Source organism: Hydra vulgaris, chromosome 02, assembly GCF_038396675.1.
Source record: "Hydra vulgaris chromosome 02, alternate assembly HydraT2T_AEP".
NCBI lineage: Eukaryota > Metazoa > Cnidaria > Hydrozoa > Anthoathecata > Hydridae > Hydra > Hydra vulgaris.
In genome coordinates, this window is record NC_088921.1 from 11,803,314 (window position 1) to 11,826,443 (window position 23,130).

Here is a 23,130-nt window from a genome sequence, read left to right on the forward strand (position 1 = left end):
TCACAGAAATGAAAGAGACAGGCATAGGCGAGATGAAATTAATAATCCACAAAATGCTAGAAATGATGCTCGGCAAGCAGCAAATAATTTGAACCCGAATGGGGAGAGCTTGGTTTGGCGAGTTAATCGTCACAAAAATAAAAGAGATAGACTTTGGCGAGATGAAATTATTAGTTGACAAAATGCTAGAATCACTGCTAGATACGAAAGAATGCATTGTATAGCAAGAAGTAATACTATTCCAGATAATAATTATTTAGGAGAAATGAATTAAATTTGTCAGCATTGTGGTGCTAAGAAATTTCCTGATGAAACACATTTTTTGTTGTTTTTATATGCCTTAATGGAAAGGTAGTTTTGTCACAACCTTCACCATTTCCACAAGATTTATTTAAAGGAAACTATGCAAATAGAAATGCCAATCTGAATTTTCTAAAACATATTAGAAATTATAATGCCTGTCTTTTAGTAAACTACTGGGGCTATGGCCGGGGCTAGGTTTGATAACACATAGCCACGACCGGGGCCAGGTTTATGACCAGGGCTGCATAAATATTGATAGGTCCTTTAAAAATGTTATTTTTAATTAAAATTTATGATATGAGTTATAATTAAAAACAATACTTTTATAGGATCTATTAATATTAATGCAGCCCCAGTCATAAACCCAGCCAGGGCTGCATTAAAATTGATAAAGCCTACAAAATATTGTTTTTAAATAAAATTCATGTTGTAAATTTTAATTAAAAATAACATTTTTATAGGATCTATCAATATTTATGCAGCCCTGGTCATAAACCTGGCCCCGGTCGCGGCTATGTGTTATCAAACCTAGCCCCGGCCATAGTCCCAGTCGTTTACTACTGTCTTTCTTTTGCTTCATTTAAAACTAATGTAGTTCAACCCATGAATCATGGGCCGCCATGTTTTAGAAAATGTGGTCAAGTTTTTCATCGTATAGGTAATCTTAGGCCAAATCAAGATGTTTCAGCGACATATTGTCAACTATACATTTATGATCCACTTGCAGCAGTAAATTTTAGAATGCAACAACATGGTAATGATCTTTGCTTAAATAATTGAAATAATGTTTCAATTGCAAACTATTATAGTGAAGAGAACCCATTTGCTCTTGCATTTAAAAACATGGCTGAAGCGAAAATGAAAAAATTCATTGAGCAGCTCTAGAAGGTCGCTCAGCATCAGTTATAAAAATGTCTTTACGTGAAGGGCAAGATAGACGTTGCTATCACCTCCCTTCACATAATGAAGTTGTATTTGTTGGTAAAGACGGTGCACCACCTGCGTCCAGGGAAGTTGTTATTTACCCAAGAGGTCATCCAATTAAAACTATATCAAGCATGTCTGCCAACTTAGGCATAATCAATTAATTTCAACCCTGATTGTGCTTCATTGGTTAGGAATCATGTTACATTCTCTCAGTATTACAATTATAAACTATCAGTTAGACAATTATTTTTCTTTTATGGCAAAAAACTGTTTTAACAATATACTGTTGATGTCTGTGTTAAAATTGAAGTCCAGCGCCTTGCTTTCACCAGAAATAACCAAAACAAACTGAGAAGCGAGCAGTATGATGCCTTACACAAACATGTAAACAACCTCGGAAAGGATCATAATGTTAGACCGGAGCATGTTGTAATTTTGCCATCAACTTATGTAGGAAGTCCTAGAGCTTTAAAAGAAAACTTTAAAGATGCTATGGCTATAATTAGAAAGTATGGTAAACTAGATCTTTTTATTACTTTCACTTGCAACCCAAAATGGCGCAAGATAACTGAAAACTTATATCAAGGTCAGACAGCAAATGATAGCCCTGACTTGGTTACTCAAGTATTTAAACTCAAATTAAATAACCTTTTCAACGACATTTTTAAGCACAGTGTATTAGGGAAAGTTGTAACACATGTTCAGGTTATTGAATTTCAAAAGCGTGGTTTGCCACATATTCATATTTTACTTCACTTTTCAAATGATGATAAGCTTGAAACAGTTTTTTAAAATGTTGTTGTTGACTTTAAAGTAAAACAATAGGTTTTTATAATTTTATACAATAAGCCAAGAACTTTGGTCCTACTTAAAATTATATTGTCAATAATAAAAAGAAGAAATTTAAAATTCTTAGTAAGACAGATTTATATCATTTTATATTAAGTAAGTTTAATTAAGATTTATTTTCTTTAGTTGATCAAGTGAGAGCTAACAAAGGTATTACTTACATTAGTTAAGTGAATTTATTTTAAAAAAATTACGTAGATATTTTAACGTCTATACATTTAAGTCCTTCTATGAAGGGTGAAACAAGTCAGTGTTGTTGCTATAAGTATTTGTTAATAGAAAGATGTTTATTTGTACTGTAACTGGAATTTTAAAACTTCTTTAGCTTTATTTTATTTTTTCTTCAAGGAGAGATAAAGCATATAAAATGTTTTCCTATCGGTTAATGACTACACAATAGGGTGTTTCACATTTTATCAATTTTTGAAATTCAACTCATGAATCGATTTGCAAATTGACCATTTATATGAAAATAAGTTAGAGCATAAAAAAAAAAAAGTTATAACTTTAAGGGTCATTATTGGGCCAAAAATGTTGGGTGTTTTAAAGGCAGGCAGGACTTAAAATTTATCCTAATTTTTTATTCTTTTAAGTATTAGACTTTGGATTGAATATTAATAACATAATACGAGCATGTTGAAAAAATTAAGAAATTAGTCTACAGAATCTTCTAAAACTGGTCTAAAAAATTCAAATTTTTCTTTACAAAAACCTATTTTATAACTTGTTGGCGTATAAAAAATGTTTTTGATTTCCTATTTGTATAACTTTAATAAAACATGTCTATATTGTCTCTATATGAATACGTCTATGAAATGCAAGAGTATACATTATAAATACTTTATTGAAATTATTACTATTATATATCAAGTTTTATTAAAAATAAAAATTTGCATGATATGACTTTTAGACTTAAAAAACTATAATTTATCTAAGTATTTAACTTTTGTTATGAATAAATTCAAAATCAAACAACAGTTATACTAGAGATATTAAAGATTTCTTTTGTTGTTTAAAACCAATTTTTTACATCCAGCCAACACAGCCATTCTACAAATTACCTATGATAGTATAGCATCCATACATAGGATTTATATTATCTCCTGGTTCTTAAAGCTAGCTCAGATATGTTACAGAAACAAATTTAAATCAAATTACAAAAACTAATTTGAACTACTTTGAAATTAAACAACAAAAGTTATGCTAGAAATATTAAAGAATATTGATGGTTATTTTTTTGTTGCTTAAAACTAATTTTATGTTCTGAAACACTTTTCGTTTTAACATTTACAGCATGGAAACTTGAAATTTTGACTCAAAAAATATACTTGGCCTTATTCAAAATTACACGTCTTTGAGAACAATTCTACAAATACTGCAACTTATAAAGGTGTGCAAATTCACACCTTTAAGAAAATTTCATATGCTTATGTTAAACAAAAAATTTGTTTGTTTACAAAAAAAAAATGAAAAAGAGAAACAATACTCAATGGAGCTATTATAAGAATTAACTCTTGAAAATTTATATGATACTGTGGCTAACCCTAATATAAAGCATATAAAATGTTTTCTAGGAATGCCAAAAAAATTTAGGAGCGGGTTTTGAGAAAAGCATTTTTGCAATATCTCTCTCTGCAACAGAAATTCAAATTCAATTTGACAGAATAAAAGATTGAGATAAACTCGGCCGTAGACTGCACTTCTTTCTTTTGATTACTTGTCAACTCATAAGAAAGTTGCGAACTCAATATCTGAATCTTGAGATAATAAATAGCTTTGGACATGAAACGTGCATGCGACACACATCCTGGAGCTTGAATTTGCAAAACTCTTTCAGGGCATTCTCCTGTGGGGAAAATGTTTTCCTTTAGAGCCATCTCGCAAAACTTTACAGCTTCTAATCTATGGATTTCTAAGAAAGTGTTAGCAATAGATTGGGTTTCATATTTTACAAACTTTGAAGAGCCAATGCTAATTTTAATGTCATTCCAGTTTAATTGGAACCGTTTGAACATTAAGTTTTCTGGAGATTTAGTTTTTCCACTGCACTGTTTTTTATAGAAGTGTTTTAGATGTAATTCATAAACATGTCTCTTCCAATTCAAATCTAGTACAATTGAATTTGGTTTATAACTAAATCTGATATTTGTACCAGAAAGTCTACTTGTGTTTGTAGCAATTATATCAAAACATAAACCTTTTATGTCATCACATATTCCATATTCATTCAGTACATTACTAAAGCATCATGTTGAGCTTGTCCAATACCACGATAAATAGCCGGAATGCCTAAAAGCTTCATTTTACCATCAATATTTACTGAGACTGCAAATCGATCTCTTTTTGATTTTTACTTTTGGGGATATCTTTGATAATTTACCCATCAAAATGTGCTATTATGGGCAAAATTGCTTTGCCGGTAATAATTTCAACATTTTTCTTATATTGTTTAGCATTTTCCGATGAGATTTTTTTTGAGCTCGCCAAATAGTTGAATAATGCAATGAAAAATCAGCCACGTTTCTGCCTGAACCTAAATTTGTAAATACATGGATTAGATCTCTTGATGAAACATTTTGTGATACTGATGTCATGGCAATATCTTTAACAAAACCTTTCCCTAAGTCTTGTTTTCGATTACTTGGGCAGGGTTGCTAAATCAAAAGAAATATCTGATTCTGTACTAATATCACTTATGTCTGAGAAAAGCTCTAGCTCTGTAGTTGATTCGACTACTTGGGGTAAATGTTTAATATTACAAGTTTTTAACTGCTTCTTTTCTTTGCATACAGTCTTATATCTTATGTCTTTGCTCTTCAAAGTCATAAGGCGACTTTTGGTTTTTTAAAAATTTGATATCAGCATATGAAAGTTTTACAAGGCTCATTTTTTTAAGATTTTCTTAATATTATCTTTACCAATCAAAAAAAACCGCCCCCCCCCCCTTCTTTTTGAATTCTTATCTAGATTTTCTGCTGCTTTAGAGTCCTTACTCATACTTTTCTTTAATGTCTGCCAAATACCGATTAAACGAGTGATATTCTCCTTGCAAAAATTAAGATAATACATTAAATGAAATTAAAATATTAATGACACATTTACAACAATTCATCATATTAAACATTTGTTTTATTGTTCGATAATAAGAAATTTTATTTAATCAATAATTATTCAGACCACCTTATATTTATGATATTATTTAGCTATAAACCCATACATAAAATAAAACAATTAAAAAAAAACAACAACTAATTAGAGTGGTATTAAAAAAACAACCTTATTTATCTACTACCTTAATAAGTTCAAAGGATTATAAAAATTTATTTTTACTACTTTATTATAAATTGAAATTATGAAACCCTAAAGATTTATCCATTAATAATCCATCTTTATAACCTCCGTCTAACAAAGATTTTTTTACTGCCAAAAGAATACAGTTGTCAGGGCAATAGACAAGACTGGAGAATTTTGCAAATGTATCGGGCCTATCTGTACAACCCATAAACTTTTTGAACAGAGCTAACTTGTTTCTAGATCTTTTAAACTAAAAGTTAAGAATTAATTCTTTATTTGTTGCAAAAGTTATTCGAGGTAAGTTTTCTTTCAGGTTTTATTCTTCAAATAAATACGCTCAAACTTTTAGTCTTGGAATTTCAGCTATTTTGAATATTATTTTAAAAAATATTAGACTACTTTTTATTAGTTTTAATTATTTTGTTTTTTTTGGAAAGTAGTTGTTAAATTTCAAATTATTGTTTAAGTATTTTGGTTTATACAATAATAATATTTTACGATCAAATTTCCGGATTTTAAATTTATTGCGCTCTAATGCAAGGGGCCATTAAGGTTAGTGTCCGGGGCAGGATACTCCATAGATCAAATTAGTTTTTTCGAGACCTAATTTGACACTATTTTAAAAAGTATCCAATTTATAGTTTTTTTTGTGTCTGGAAAAAGTTTATCAAAAAAAACAAAAACGTTTTTTATACGCCAACAAGTTATAAAATAGGTTTTTGTGAAGGAAAATTTGGATTTTTCACCAAATTCAGAAGATTCTGTAGACTAATTTCTTAATTTTTTCAACATGCTTTTTTTATGCGAATAATATTCAATCCAACATTTAATATTTAAAAGAATATAAACTTTTATAGGATAAATTTTAAGGTCCCCACCAGGCATTTAAAACACCCAACATTTTTGGCCCAAAATCGAACTGGCAGGGACTCCCTTAATAAAAATTTACCTTTCACTATTACAACCTTTTTCACTGAATCTCGATTTATACAATCACAATTAACTAGAAACATGAATAATGGAAAACTAAATAAACCTCGCTATACAACTTTGAGGTATGGTAAGAATTCAATTACACATCAGTGCATCAGTTAATGAAATTGAAGTCTTGTGTGCATTGTAAATGAGTTTTAAAACTTCAAAATAATTTAATGGCATTTCTTTATTTAAAACAAAATAAATTTAAACAAATTCTAAAGAAAATTTTATTTTTATTTTTTATCATTATTAACTTCCTTTAGTTTTCTTTTTTTTTTTTTTTTTTACAATTTCTATAGAAACTTTGTTGTTTTTGTCATATTTATTACTTTCATTACTGCTGTTTTTGTTATTACTATTATTATTAAAACCATTATAAATCCTATTATTTTTGCTGTTACCTTTGCTCAGTTAATGTATAAAGTTATTATTGTTATTATTATTATTTTTTAAATTAATATTATTAATATAATTATTTGGTGTCACTCCTTTGATCAGGATGATCAAAGGAGTGATACCAAATGAGTGGCTCCTTCCTCTATCAATAATTTATATTTATTCTTATTAACTATATTTTGATTTTATTATTTATAATATTATAGATATTCTTATTCTTATTGTTTTTGTTATTATTATTATAAAATAAATAGTTTGGCACCCGTGTTACTCAGTAGCCTACTTTGAATTTTGCTGTCGTAACATTGGAATATCATTTTTTATACAAAATACTGCTATATAATTGCTTTATATATTAATAACAAAAATTGCTAAAATAGTTGTATATAAATAAAGCAAACTGTTTTAAGGCACTTATGCCTTAATATCAGGTAACAACTTACAAATATTGTAATATCAACACAAATTTAAAGTAGTATATTGAAGTATTTGGTTTATAAGAAAAATTATTATCATATTACCAACTATTAACTATTATTATATATTATTAATATTATTATTATTATTATTATTATTGTTATTATTGTTATTACTGTTATTATTATTATTGTTATTATTAGTATATTATTGTAATTATATGATTGTAAATTTTGAGGAAAACAAATATCTTTTTTTTTTTTTTTTTTCTTTTCAAATTGAATTTTCTCTAAGGTCTTTGAAATTTTACTGCACAAGTTAGCAATGTTGTTTTTCCAAGTAAGATTTTTATCTAAATTTTTTACACCTAAAAATCTTATCACTAAAACTCTTTTAATAATTTTACTATCCATATATAGAAAAGGAATGTTACTAGGCAGCAGATGTTTTCTACCATAAGAATAAAAAAGAATGTATTTAATTTTCTTAATGACAATTAATGACTTTAATGACAATTTATTTAATTTAAACCATTCAGAAATTTTGTCAAGTTCAATGTTCCTGTTGTAAAAAAGTTTCATGATGTTATTATGAGAAAGAAATAATTTAAAATCATCAGCTAACATAATTGTCAATAGGTTAAAAAGCTTTAGATAGATCATTAATATATATTAAAAATAGGAGAGGTCCTGAAGCGCCGGTGAACTGAGCCAAGTTCATCGACATGCAAGCTCCAGGTTCTTAATAAATATCAATTTTTTTAGCAAATTTTTTCAAAATTTTATAAATTGAATGAATAAATGCTATTATTTAAATATAAATTTTGGTATATACTTTTACGCCATTTTAATTTAATATTTTTTGCTATGGAAATTGCAAATTGTTCTCGAAAGAGTAGGACTATGGCCTCACCAGCATTAAGAGATCCAAAAAAACATCCTCATAACAATGAGAATCTCTGTCACTAAAAATTAAAGCTGATGATTATGTAAACTTAATCATTAAAAAAACCGTGTAGTGAGCAAAATTTTTAACACAAAATAAAATGCAGGTATTTTATAATTTTCAGTTGTTTGACAAAACTATGATTGAGATATGATCTAATGTCTTGATTGAAAAACTTCCTCTGATTACAGAATTTTTTGCTCTTGAAAAATCTGAAATCTTCTCTTGTACTTTAAAAACCAAGGATAACTTCTGGTATGCTCATCATGTATTTTTTTTTTTTTAAATGAATTTTTGACATGTGTTTTTTTCATGTTGATATGTATTTTTAAAACAAATTCTCTCCGTATAATTTTTTAAATATATAATTTTTTTGTTGATGCAACCCCCTCTCGTAAAACTATAGCTCCAAAACACTAACTCAAGAAACTCAAACAAGACCACAGCACAAATAAACATATTGAGCAAAGTATTACTAGTGGTATGGTTGGGTCTTGGTCCAAATTTTCAGTTAAAAAAAAATTAAAGCAACTTATTAAAATTTTTATTTCATTTATATATAAAGTTTGTCTAAATCAAATAACATAACATCTAAATAAAATAACATTTGATATATGAATATAAAAAATCTTCTGTTATTCAAATAGTAAATTATTAAGTGGGGATTGGTTTGAAGTATTATTTTAAATCAAAATATAATATAAACTTATATGAACCATTGACACAATAAACAAAAATAATGATTTCTAATAATGATAAAATAAGTAATAACACTAAGCTAACATGTATATTTTTCTAAAAATGATTTCCTACACAATTTTTTTCTTTTTTTGACTTATTAAACGATACTGAGACACCTGATAATAATATTAAGTTTTTTCGAAAGTGTTTGGCGTAGCAATTCATTATTTTATCAAAATCAAATTTTTTAGTTCAAAATTTAATTTTTTTGGTTGCTAACGCATCAGAAGAGAGCAAATTTTATCAATTAGAAAGATAATATTTTAGTCATGAGCTTTCAGCTATGATTCTACATCATGATGGAAAATTAATCATTCATAACAATAATAAAACAAGCAAAATATGTAAAAATGCTTATACTAAGAAAACATAAAATTTATTTTAAAAAGTTAAATTTTCAAACTTTAGATTTTGAATTTCATAGAAATTACCAAGCACAAAAGAAAAATTATTTTCTTCAAAAAGACTAAAAAAAGTTTAATGAAAACTATTTTTACAACACTGTAATACAATTTATACTTATAACAAAAAACCACAAAATAACAAAAATCAGTCGCTTTTTTTACCTTTTTTGAAGCTTTACCTTTACTTTTTAAGCAAAAAAGAAGTTATTAAAAACTGATTACTACAAATCATTTTGAAATACACTAAATATTATGTAATTAAAAAAATATATATAACTACCTTTGTTGGTTATTTCTGTTGAACCTTGAGATTCTAAATAATTTAATTTAAAAATAATTTTTGTGAGCATGAAAGAACACAAAACTTACAGAAAAATAAAAGTAAAAAACTATGTTCTAAACAATCTTCTATTACAAGCAATAACAATCTTCTATTACTTCTATTAGTTCTGACCAGTCTTCTATTACAAGCAATAAAAATTTTCGTTTAAAGAATATTAATTAAAATTTTATTAACAAACCGACTTCAAAAAAGCTGCACAATTTTTCAACAGTATTTTGTAGTAGGGGAGACCAGGGCTAGTTGGCCGCAGGGGTAAGTAGACGAACTGAGATTATCTTTAGAGTCTTTCATCAGAAAGTGACAAAAATTACTCAGAAACTTCTTTATTGACCATTTCATCATTCACTGTAGTATTGTCAGGATTCACGCATGCACATGGGAGATATTGAGATTTATGCGTTTTTTGGACAAAAACGTACCTTTTAGAACATCACTTCCTTTTTACTTTACAAAGAAAATATTTAGTTGTATGAAAAAAAATATTGCAAAAATTCCAGTCACAATTGGTTTACTATATCCAGTCAGACTTTTTTTTCAAAGCTGCCGTTTTTCAGGATCTATAGACTGTTTATTATAAAAAAAAGCTTCGGGGTAAGTTGACAAATTTTTCACAGGGTATGTTGGCTCATAGCATTTACTATGGAAAAAAATATTTATTTTTATAAAATTATAATTTTTTTTTTTTTTTAATTTTTAACAATTTGAAAATATTTATTCTTACAAAAAAATTTAAAAAAATATATTTTTAGTTTTTTTTTTCCACAGATATAAGGTGGGCTACTGTTTGGTTTTTATACGGACTAATATTTGGTACCAGCTAAAAATAGTATTAAATTTTGGGATAAAAATGTTGTAAAAATTAATTTTAAAAAAATTTCTATTAATTTTGCACTTAATAGTGTATTAACAATCATTTTTATAGTTTGCGCCAACTTACCCCGTGGTGGGGTAAGTTGGCGAAAATTTTTTTTTTTTTTTTGAGGGCCCGGAAAGGCCCCAAGAATATTTTTTGTAAATGAATGCAAATTTTATAAGATACCCTAATCCATACTCTTTAAGACTACACTTTAATATTTTTAAAAAAATGTACTGTTAGGGCTACAGAGCTCATAGAGTAAAAACCAAGCCAACTAGCCCCGGTCTCCCCTACTACTAACAATGTAGTGAAACTTTTACAAAAAATCAAAATTTTTTATTTATTCATTAGTAAGTAATATTAATGTTAGTTTACTCCAAACACTTAAATATTTCATTTATAACTTTGATGTTTATAAGATTTGATAAGGTTTTTTAAGGTTATACTTACTAATATTACATAAAAATAAATGAAGTTGTGACTTTGAACAAGATTGAAACCTACATAACATGCAAAGGAGAAAACTAAAAGTTCTTGATAAAGACAAAAATGATAAAATCTGATTAATTAATGTTATTTAATGCTACTCTTTTTCAAACATAAAATACTGTCTCAAAGTAAACAACATGACAAAAATCAAATTGATACCAACATTCAGTATTTGGTAGCGACAACAATCCTGATTTCAACCTTACATCGAGAGTTGAATGTCGTTGCCTACAACACAATATTTACAAAAATAGATATGACTGTAGCAGATTTAAATTTAGAAAAATGACAATTCAGAAACTTCCTTACAATCATTTTTAAATTTTACCTAATACAACCAAGTAAAAGTAAAACTGATTTACCATTAACAAATGAACATCAGGTATTTTTATTAGAAACAATAATTTCAGAAAGAATCAAGCACTATGTTGTCAAGTATTGAAAACTCAGTTTTGCAGAAGTAGCAAAAATAAATTTCTACAAAACGCAAAGTAACATAAAAGTAACATAAAAACAGCAAATATTGAAAAACATTCATAGTATGTTGTTTTCTTAAAAAAATAACTCTTGTTAACAACAAGTTCATGAAAAAAAAAAAGTGCTGGAGAGAGTAATTAAAATTCTAAAATTATTTGGTAAATGTTTTAGCTATTAGTCAAAAAATGCTGCTGCTAAATAAACAATAAAATTGATTATGGAAAAGTCTCAGATATACTATTTAATTTGTCTAAATTTGAATCAGTATTTAATTAAAATTATTCATCTAGTCTATATTTAACCTAATAGTAAAATATATTAAAGCACTTACAATGCATTGTTGTTAAAGTTGAAAAAAAAGTATTGAAATTACTATTGTAAGAAAACATCAGCAATAAATTTTTGAGTAGCTTGAGCACCTCAGTCCACCTCTGCTTAAAACAATCTTACTGTATGTTGATATCATTGTTTTGAAGAGCATTATCAATCCTAAGATGTAAAAACATTTTCCTAGCTTATTATCAGTGGCATGGTGGTCCTTGAGGCTATGCAGGAATCATGTAAAGTATTTATAACTCCTGGATTATTTATTGTTCAGTTATTTAACAATATAAAAATACTTTTCAAGACAATATACTGTTTTAGGAAATAAACTATTGGGTGATAAAAATTATCCATTTACTTTTTATTTCATTCTCAAAAATTATTCATATGTTAATTTTACCATATATGCAGATGATAGAATCAACTTGTGGATTTTACTATATGCATATATGGCAAATTACCACATAAATAGGCATTTTTAGAGAAATCCTGCACGGGCTTTTTGGAGCCAGCACTCTACTGTTTATCATTGACAATTTCAATGAAGTACAAAAGTATTATTATTAACAGCCAAACATTTTTGCCATTAAAAAGATGAAATGAGTAAAAAATGAAAAAAGGATAAATCCTGTCAATCATTCATGAACACTTTGGTGATACATAATGTGTCTACAATGTTCATTGTCTTCTGCATATCACTGATGAAGTTGAATACTTTAAATGTAGTTTGGACTAGGTTTCTTAATTCTAGTTAATAGTTTTTCACATTTAGTTGTAAAGCAAGATTGACAAAAAATTATGAAGTGACCAGAGTTAAAATTTGGCCAGGCCAGGTTTGATAAAATATAGCTGGGGGCAGGGCAAGTTTGAAACGGGGCTGCATACATCCAAGCCATACCGGGAAGCGTGTGTGGTCGTACGCTTTGTTTGTCCACATTTAGAGTATTTTTTTTAGACTAACTGACCATGGCAGTTCGCATCTTTTAACTTACAAAGCATTTAATAATTCGCGACAAAAAGCTAAACTTATCTACTTAAAAAAAAAATAATAAGCCTTAAAAAAGAAAACAAAAATGTAACGAAATATCAAGTTTAATTAAACAAACTAGAAAATTTAAGTTAAATGTTAAATTTTCTAGGAAAGTAAATTAAAAAAAAAACAACCTTTTAGAAAATTTTGTACAAAAATACAACTTTTGTATTCTTTTTTTTAGAGTCATTGAAAAAAACATTATCTTTTATACAATCTAACAACATTTGAAAGTTTTGATATGCAATTTATTCACAATTTTTATCAGTCTATATAATTAAGAAACTAATTTGCTATGAATGCTGAGACTAAAAGAAATTTTGGTTAATTTTTTTTCTAAAGTTTATTTGTTTAAAACATTTATTCGTTTATTTCTTTTAACGTCTTGTCGCAATTAAAATTTTTTTGCTTTATTAGACGTTTTTTCTCAATACTTATGCAATAGGAAAATTAAAAAATTAATTTTTATTGATTTGTAAAAAAATTATTTGATTAATAAATTTTGTTAATGACGGTTAAACAAAAGAATTAATAAAGAATAACATTTTAATAAATTTAAACAAAATAAATAACATTTTAAAAAAGAATAAAATTTTATTAGCGGTATACATTTATTAAAGTTTCTTTAATAAATGTATTTACCGCATTTGATGCATGTATGAAATTGTTTTTTTATCTTCTATATATATAAAGGGCAATGTGTGTGTGTTTGTTTGTTCTCTATATAAATCCAAACCCCCAGACCGATCTCGATGAAATTTGGCATGGGGGTAGTCCTTGAGGGGGAGAAGGTTCTTAGCTGGGTTTTGACCCCATACCCCGATCCCCGGGGTCAAGGGGGCCCAAAAATGGGCCCCCTGACCCCGGGGTCAGGGGGGACCATTTTTGGGACCATTTTTGTGTACAGATATTAGGTAAGCCAGTTTAAATATTGGCCCGGGCAACGCCGGGTAACACCAGCTATATATATAAAGGGCAATGTGTGTTTGTGTGTGTGTTTGTTTGTTTGTTCTCTATAGAAATCCAAACCGCTGGACCAATCTCGATGAAATTTGGCATGGGGGTAGTCCTCGAGGGGGAGAAGGTTCTTAGCTGGGTTTTGACCCCGTACCCCGACCCCCGGGGTCAGGGGAGACCATTTTTTGGGCCCATTTTTGTGCCCATTTTTGTGTACAGATATCAGGTAAGCCAGTTTAAATATTGGCCCGGGCAACGCCGGGTAACTCCAGCTAGTATTGTCTAATTTCCAATAATGATAATGAACATAAACATAACTGTTTACAAAAAATGTATTCAAAAACTTGAAAAAAATGTTTTAAATAGGCTTCTAAAAATTTTGTTAACAAAGTTCAGTAAATTAACAATGCACTAGCCCACAAAATTTTGCAGCATCGCTTCATTTTTTTACATCAAAAGCTTGCTAAAAAAAAAATAAAAAAATCTAAGGATATTGTATGCCAGCATCTAAATAAATAGCAAACATAAAGGTTTGTATCCATATTATATATGCATCAATGCGCACCTATTCATGGGTCTGATTTTTTATGGATCTGATCTTTTTACTTCTCCCTACAATACGACAGAGTTATAAATATGGAACGAGCTGTTTTTATATATATATGGAACAAGCTGTTTTTCCGACTTCACTCTTTAATCAAATGGCTATATTCTTCCTGTTATACCAGTTAAACAGATTAACCTATTGTTAAATATCCAAATCACTTGGGCTTTTAAAGCTAAAATTAATTCTCAATTAATTACTTCTACAGTTGTAAAGGTTAAAAAAGCGCATTAACTAAAAATGTCTAAAGGTATCTTAGTAGAGTGTAAAAAAACTACTAAAAATAAGATATCACAAGCACTTAAAACAAATGTCAAGAATTTTTATCAGAGTGAATAATATTTTTGGATATGTCCTGCTAAGAAAGAGTTTGTTTCAGTTAAAATCAATGGTCAAAAACAACATATCCAAAAGCAATTATTACTTGTAAATCTAAAAGAGCGACATTCAGAATTTCTAAAAACAGGAGAGAGAGAATAGGATTTTCAAAATTTTATCAGCCTTGTCTAAAATCGTGTGCAACAGTAAAAAGTGCATCTGGTGTACATTCAAATTGTGTCTGTCAAAGTTGGTTACTTATGCAGTGCCCAGTAACATCGAATATAAAGAACTTTTATTAAAAACAGCATGTGAAATTGAGAATCGTAGCTGTATGCTTCATAGTTGTGATTACTGCCCTAATGTAGAGATCTTAAAACAGTATAAAAATGATATCTTCAATCAGCATGGTTTTGAATATAAGGATATTGTATATAATATGTATATAGTACTGTACAAAAAGTAGTTAAAAAAGGAGCTATTATTAACTTTTGAACTTCACTTACAAAAGTTCTTGAAGAAATTGTTTCTACAATTGAAAACTTGCGATCACGCCATTTTATTTCTAAGAAACAGCCCTTATTCCTACAAATTTTGAAAGAAAATATTCAACAAAATCAAATCATTATTTTGCTTGATTTTGCAGAAAATTATAGTTTTATAGCACAAGACGCAGTCCAAGGACTTCATTGGAATATAAGCCAAGCAACACAACATCCAATTGTTATTTACTACCAAGATTCTGAAAATAAACTCAAACCAATAAACTATTGCATAATATCTGACTGTAAGCAATATGATGCTAATGCTGTTAATGCATTTTTAGCTAGAGTTTTAGAAGATATAAAAATTGTTCTGGCGAATTTGACCTTATGTTTTTACTTTGGTGATGGTGCAGCTAGCCAATACAAAAACTATAAAACTCTTAGCAATCTATGTCATCATTTTTAAGACTGTGGAATACGTCAGTGGCATTTTTTGCAAAAAGTCACAGTAAAAGTCAATGTGATGGCATTGGTGGGACCGTAAAATAACTTGTAGCAAGGACTAGCCTGCAAAATAACCAAATATTGTCTGCCAATGAAATATATAAATGGTGTACTGAAAATATAACAGGTATTAAATTTATTAGTATTTCTGAAACTAATATAACAGATCATATAGAAAATGCTTAGCTTGATGACCGCCAAACTAATTCTAAAAGATTTTAAGGAATGCTGTCACATCACTATTTTATTAATGATGGGAAGCTTGAAATAAAACGTACATCAGGTGATGCATGTTTTGCAACAGTTAATGCAACTAATAATAAAGAAGGCTGGTCTTAGGAAAGCATAGATGATTTGCATGTCAAAATATATCTTGCATGTGTCTATGATAATGAGTGGTACTTTGGAATTGTACAAGAAATCGCAGATGATTCAGATATTTATCCAAAATTTATGCAACAAAATGGAGTAAACTTTAAATAGCCCAAGCAAGAAGACAAATGTTGAGTTCCCATTGTAAATGTTTTAGCAAAAGTAAATACTCTAGTTGCGCAATGTCAATTAGCAAGAAGCTATCAAATTTCTGAGCAAGAATTTGAAGAATTACCATTAAATTTTGCAATGTTTAAATAAAATATATAGACTATTATTTTGAAAGCAATATATATCAATTATTATTTTATTTTTTATGTTCTTCTATTGCAATTGAGATTTATTTTTTGGCTTTTTTTAAGTTTCAAAGTTATTCATATATTGGGAAAATATTAGCTTCTATGTACGAATATCTTTATTTTAAAATTTTTTTAAAATTCCTCTTTTAAAAAAGAATAAATCAACAAATTTTTATATTAAAATGTTCATTGGTTTTAAAAATATTGACTATATAACAAATTCAAAATGGCCGATGACATCAATGACATCAGGAATGATGACTACCAACTATATTCTCACAAAATAACAAAATTTTCACATTTGCTTGGGTATTTCGCTTTCATTTGTATTATCAATATTGAAATTTTTTCTTGAAAGTGTTTTTTTTATAACTTTGAAGTCCAAGATGGCCAAAAATAATTTACAAATTACTTTTGTAAGCTTCTCCTGCGTTTCTCCAAACTTTTTGGGCTCCATCAGATGACTTTAAGTTGAATTTTGATTCATCGCTCCACAGGACCTTTTTCCAGAAACTTAACGGCATGTTTTTGAACTTTTTAGCAAACTCCAATCTGCTTTTCATGTGTTTCTTACTCAAATATGATTTATTATACACAAGTCGTCCTTGAAATCTCTGGTCTCGGATACAATTTCTGATTGTTTGATGGGATAATTTGATTCCATAATTCTCTTCAGCTTGCTCAGCCAGTTTTCAAGCAGGAATGAAGCAATTTTTCTTGACTTGTATAATTAGGCTTCTATGAAAACTCTTAGAAGTCATTTTTTGCGACCCTGCCCTTTTTTGTGGCTGTTGTTCTGATGAAATTATACTTCTTCATTATGTTGGATACTGTATTATGAGAAATTCCAGTCTCTTGCTGCACCTGACGATAGGTTTTACCCTGATTGACTAGATCGACAGCTAAATTTCTCTGAGAAACAGTCCAGTGACGTTTTACCTCCAACCATTTTACTTAAAAAAACACGAAACCTTTCTTTTATACAAAGCTTTTTTTTTTTACTACAAAAAAACAGTTTTTTGCTATGCAATTTCATTAATTGTATAAAAATTTGCTAAAATATTTCAACAAATTTCACATAAAATTAATTAAACTTACTTAAATATCACTTGGTCGGATAATTTTTTTACAAGCCTATTCAATACTAAGTTTCTTTTAGGACTAATATCAAACCAACTGAAGCATGAATCAAAAAACATAAACGCTAAATAACATACCCAATATAATTAAAATGACAGACAAAGTAAGTATTGCTATTCATTGTTTTTAGTATAATTTAGAGTGTAAACATTTTTTTTTTGGAAAAACTTGTTTGGTCGGATAATTTTTTGAGACACTGTACTGCCATCAGATTGATTTTTAAGTATTTAAGAAAAATAGTTTTTTATTTATATGGGATTGAAAAAAACATTATTTTGAAAAAACAATAAATTGCTCGAAATAAGCTAAGACATTTAAGAAAATTGCCATAATTTTAAAATGCTTCAAGATAATGAGTTAAAATTTTTAAGAAATTCTTTTTTCCACAAAATCTACAGAAGTTTAAAAAAAAATCTGAGTCATTCAGGAAATTTTCAAATATTTGGCTCATCTTATGTGGAATAACCTTATACTATATAGGGTGTAAAGTTTCCCTGTGGCATTTGCTATAAAGGTAAATGTACTAAATGTAACTAATAAAAGCTACATTTGTCTCTACCAGAAACAGGCAATGTTACCTGTTTCTGATATAAAACAAATGTTATACAGAAAATTTTGCATAACAGTACTTATTATACAAGTTGGCAAAACTTTGCCATACTTAAATCTTTCTTGTAATGAACTCAAGCTTAAATGGTGCAAATAAATTTTTACATATCTCACAACATGAAACACTAATCATAAATTTTTTTTTTAAATTTAATAATAAAAAATGATACAACTGAATACAATATATATGAATTCTATAACTCTTGCTTATATTAATATATCAACTTTGACATTTTATACTGATGACCTTATTTCTATATTGATGACCGTAGATGTCTGCTAGTCCTTATGAAAAACCAAAAATGATTGCAATATTTATTTTGATATTTAACTTTGACATTCTATATTGATGACGTTAGATGTCTACTAGCCATCTATTCTATAAGAAAAAGAGGATTTTAGAGAAGACATCTAATTTATATAGTTTTTTTTTTTTGCAAAACTATAAAATTTTGAATAAATAGAGGATTTTTTTTAAAGTTTCCACACCTTTGTGGTTTAGACAGGTTTCAATAATGTTATTCTTTATGTTAAATAACATGGAATTGCTAAAGTGATGTTTTGCAATCCACTGCTCTTCTAGGCAGTGTTAAAAATACCTTGTCTGCAAAACTTGTAAATAAGTTTTGCAGACCAGGAATGGGTATTTTTAACATTATGCTACCATCAAGAAATGAAACTTTAATACATAAAATAATAAAAACAATTCATAAATTTGTGATTAATGAATTATTTTCTTAGTTCTACCATATTTACTTTCTTGGATTTCAATTCAATGAGAATACTTTCTTTGTAAATTACAACTCTTTTCAAGACATTTCAATTTGATAGATTGTAACATTTTTCTATTTTTCTGCTTCAAATGCAAAGTTATCAGCATCTTTATTAAGCTTAATAATAGTCTTTTACATAGCGACAACTTTAACATTTATTTCTTGAAAAAATCTCTTTTTTATTCATCTCCTTGTTCAATTTCAGAAAAAACCATCTTTATCAATAATAGTTTTTTCCAAAGAGTCGACTTCAGTATTTATTTCTTGAAAAACTTTAATCTATTTTTCATTCTTCTCCTTGCTTAATTTCTGAAAAAACTGAAATATTACACTTGTACAATAGTATATATAATAAAATAGTTATATAACAACATAGAAATATTGTTATTAATTTGATTTATTTGTTCTCAACTTTTAGTTATTTAGCAAAAATGTTACTTAAATCATGTTTATTTGAATTAAGAAAAGATCTGTCATAAGATTACTACGACATTTTCTGTGAGGTTCACAGTTTTTACTTTTTATTTTCATATACTTTAATGATAGTTTATCTCTTAAAATCCTTTAAGATGCTGAATAGCTACCATTGATTGGCTACCAATAAGCCACCAAAAAACTTATAGCACAGCGGAAAAAATAACGATGGGGTCACCAGTCAACGACTGCCTGGAATGTCTAAAACTGATGTTTTGACCTCTAAACATAAAGTTTTAGAAAAACTGTTTTTACAAACAACAAAGATGTATTTAGAAAATGCTAAAAATTTGTAGCACTTAAAATATTTTAGACTGAAATATTTTGAAAAAGCGTCTAAAAACTACTTACGATTTATAAAATATAATACAAAGCAGATTTGAAAAAAAAACTTTCTTCGCTTGAAAAAATCTGTTTTAAAATCCAGAAATAATTCACTTAATTGTCGCCAGCAGTTACAACAAAATCGAAAAAGGAAGTTTGATATAAAGCCCTCATACTCTTCAGGTGGATTTAGCATCCACCAAAGCCAGATAGTGAAGTTAAAAAATAGAAGTTGGAAATTATAAGGAAGTTGTAATTAAATTTGTAGATGATTCCAATGTGAACCAAAGATAATAAATTTCAAAACAATGAACTGTTGTATTAACAAATAATGATTATTGTTTAAAATTTCAAATAAATTTTTGATTAGAGTTGCAAAAAAACATATTTTTTTCCTTTTGCGTTTTTTTGGGTCAAAACAACGTGTTTTTGTTGTTGTTTTTTGGTGTTTTTTTGACTTTTTAAACAAGTTTTTTATTTTTCTTGGTAAACAATTTGGAAAAGTTTTTGTTTTATTCTGTCTATTTATGATCATTATAATCACAAATACAATGTATAAACACCAATTTAAAGTTAATGCTTTAATAAAAAATTTAAAAAATTTCAAATAAATTGATGATTTGATACATATTTTATGTAACTATACTATGAAAGCCTTTATAAAAGTGTATATAACTTTTACGAAATAATATCTTGAGTTTTTTTTTCAGATCATGTTAAAATTGAAAGTTTTTGAAAGTTTTATAAACATATGTATAAAACTTTCCAAAACAAATCATTTTGCTGATTGTACTTATCTTATTATTACATATATATATATATATATACTTATTGTAAGTAAATCTCTAAGAAAATTCCATAAGAATCCTAACCATGACCTTGCATGTTTGGTTCAATTTTTATCTCCATTTATTAGGTTTTAATTTGAGATGTATTTATCTTCAAAAATGGAGATAAAATACTCAAATTAAAATCTCAAATTAAAAACCTAATAAATTTCAAAATAAAATTAAACAAATAATTCTTTTCCAGCCAAGTTTCCAGTTTTAATCCGGGCTTATTGTATTATATATTTTATAAAAGTAAGTAAAGATGAATTCAACTACTTCTTAAATTTTGCTGTTGTATGAGACATCATTCATGATAACATGTCAATTGCTTTTAATAGCTATTTTAAAATCACAAATGATATTCAGTACTACAACCTTAGATTGGCATCTTGTTATAATCTAGCTGTTTATCTAAATTATAAATGTTTTTAGATTTACAATAATTTCAAACCTATTCCATTTCTTATTTTGATTGTTTTTCAAAAAAAATGTGACAAACCCAAATCACAAAGAAAACTATTTTAACTTTTAAAGAATTTGTGAGTATTATTTTAAGAAAACTTTTTGGAATATTTGGAGGTCATTACTTTTTATCATAAAACAGTTTTCATAAAAGTAACTGAAAAATGAATAAACTGTTTGTTAGAGGATTGAATAAGGAATCTTTTAGAGAAATAATAAAATTGGATAAGAAATAACAAAGTTAAAGGCAAATAAAAGTCTGGTTCTTTATGAGCCACTAACACAATAAAGCAAATTATCGATTTGCAACAAAAAATAGAACAAGCAATAAAACTTAACATCTAAAAATAAATGTATAAAAAAAAAAAGTTAAATATTTAATTAAAAAAGGGATAACATAAAAATATAATTTTCATAAAAAATGTTATACATTTAGGATTATAAATTTTATAGATACATAGATACTTAGTACAAAATCAATTTAAAAAGATATGAGAAAAATATTTAACATAAAAAAAAAGGTTTAATGAATATTATTTTTACAACACTGTAACACAAGAATTAGTAACATTTAAAATGTTTTGTGCCACAAAACATTTTAGAATATAGTTAATACTAAGTAATTTTAAATATATCAAACATAATAGTTACCTTTCTTGGCGGAAATTCTGGTAGAACTTTCTGATGAACAAGAAGTTTCTAAACGATTTAATTTTATTTTCAACTTTTTAATTTCAAAAAAATATTTTTTGAGCAAAGAAACATGATAAAAGTACAAATGCAAAAAAAAAAGTACAAGTCTAGGAAATCTTCTATTACTAGCAGTAACCAAATAGTAATTGACAAAAACTAGGGCTGAAATTTTCAAAAATTTTTTTTTAAATGAACTTACATACTTTTATAAAATTTATTTCTTTGTTTTAAAATATGTGTTTTATCATTGTAGTATTTCGGTATACTTTAAGTATTTCAACCAATAATATAAATTAATAAAGACCCACAAGCCAAAAAAAACAATATCAATTTTAAAAAAGATAAGAAGTTTTTTTTGTATAAAGATTGCTAAGAAACATTTTCATAAAAAGTACATGTTTTAAATGCACAAGCTGCATTAGATTATAATAACTGATCTAAAAATGATATTACAAAACACATATATAAATATAAAATATAAATATAATATATTAGAAAACATATATATTAGTATTATATTTAATATAAATATAAAAGTTGTCCTCGATGGACAGCACTCTTATTCATATTCTGTAACTTCAGGGGTTCCTCAAGGTTCAATCACTATACTCTATTAATTATTGGCCTTATACTCTTTTTAATTTACATTAACGATCTTCCAGATATTCTCATATCTAAGGTGGCATTGTTCGCTGATGATACTACCATTTATTTATGTCATGATAAGAAGCCAACACTCTCAGATTGTTTGGAGGGGGCATTTGAGCTTGATAAGATCTCACTTCTGCTAAAGCATGGGGCTCACAGGGGCTGGTGAACTTTAATTCAGATAAAACTCAATTTAGATTTTCCTATATTTATGAACGGTAATGTATTCAATGAGTCATCACTGTTGCAAAATTAACATCTGCTAAGGTTGCATCTCTTTATCGAGCTCGACACTTTTTACTCTGGATTCTATTCTCTACCCTATAAATCTCAAAACCGGCCTTGTATGAAATACTGTTGCAATATCTGGGGCAGATCTTCTAATGATACCCTTTCTCTTTTAGACAAGGTGCAAAATAAATTGTAAGCATTGTTAGACCTGCTCTTGCAGCCAACCTCCAACCATTATCACATTATTGTAATGTTGCTTTTCTTTCTCTTTGCTACAAATACTATAACGGGCACTGCTCTAAAGAGCTAGCGCATCTTATGCCATCTACTAAAATTCATTCTCGTATTTTTTTCGTTATTCAATTAAGTCTCATCCTTTTTCTGTGACTGTTCCTAAATGCTCTAACAACTCTTATTTGTCTAGTTTTTTTCCTTCAACATCTGTGCTTTGGAGACTTTAGATGTAAGACCTTGCTAATAATAGAGAGAAGATCAGATAATAGTTGCAGGGGTCAGAATGTTATCCAGAGTTTTGAAAAATTGGAACCATAGAAGCAGGCTTGGCCAGGAAGGTGTGCGATTTCACATCATAATATGACCACGCAAATACTATTTGATTTTACTTAACTTGACC

At 27.6% G+C, this 23,130-nt stretch overlaps 1 protein-coding gene across 1 annotated transcript in view; it reads right to left on the reverse strand.

Annotated features, from left to right (window-relative positions):
- LOC136076743 (NACHT, LRR and PYD domains-containing protein 3-like) overlaps positions 1–23,130 on the reverse strand; it is a 70,105-nt gene that overhangs the window by 12,325 nt on the left and 34,650 nt on the right. Inside the window, exons 3-4 of the mRNA XM_065790145.1 lie at positions 21,576–21,623; positions 9,535–9,567 (exon numbers count right to left, since the gene is read on the reverse strand). Coding sequence (XP_065646217.1) covers positions 9,535–9,567; positions 21,576–21,623 — 81 coding nt within the window. The remainder of the gene's footprint in view (positions 1–9,534; positions 9,568–21,575; positions 21,624–23,130) is intronic.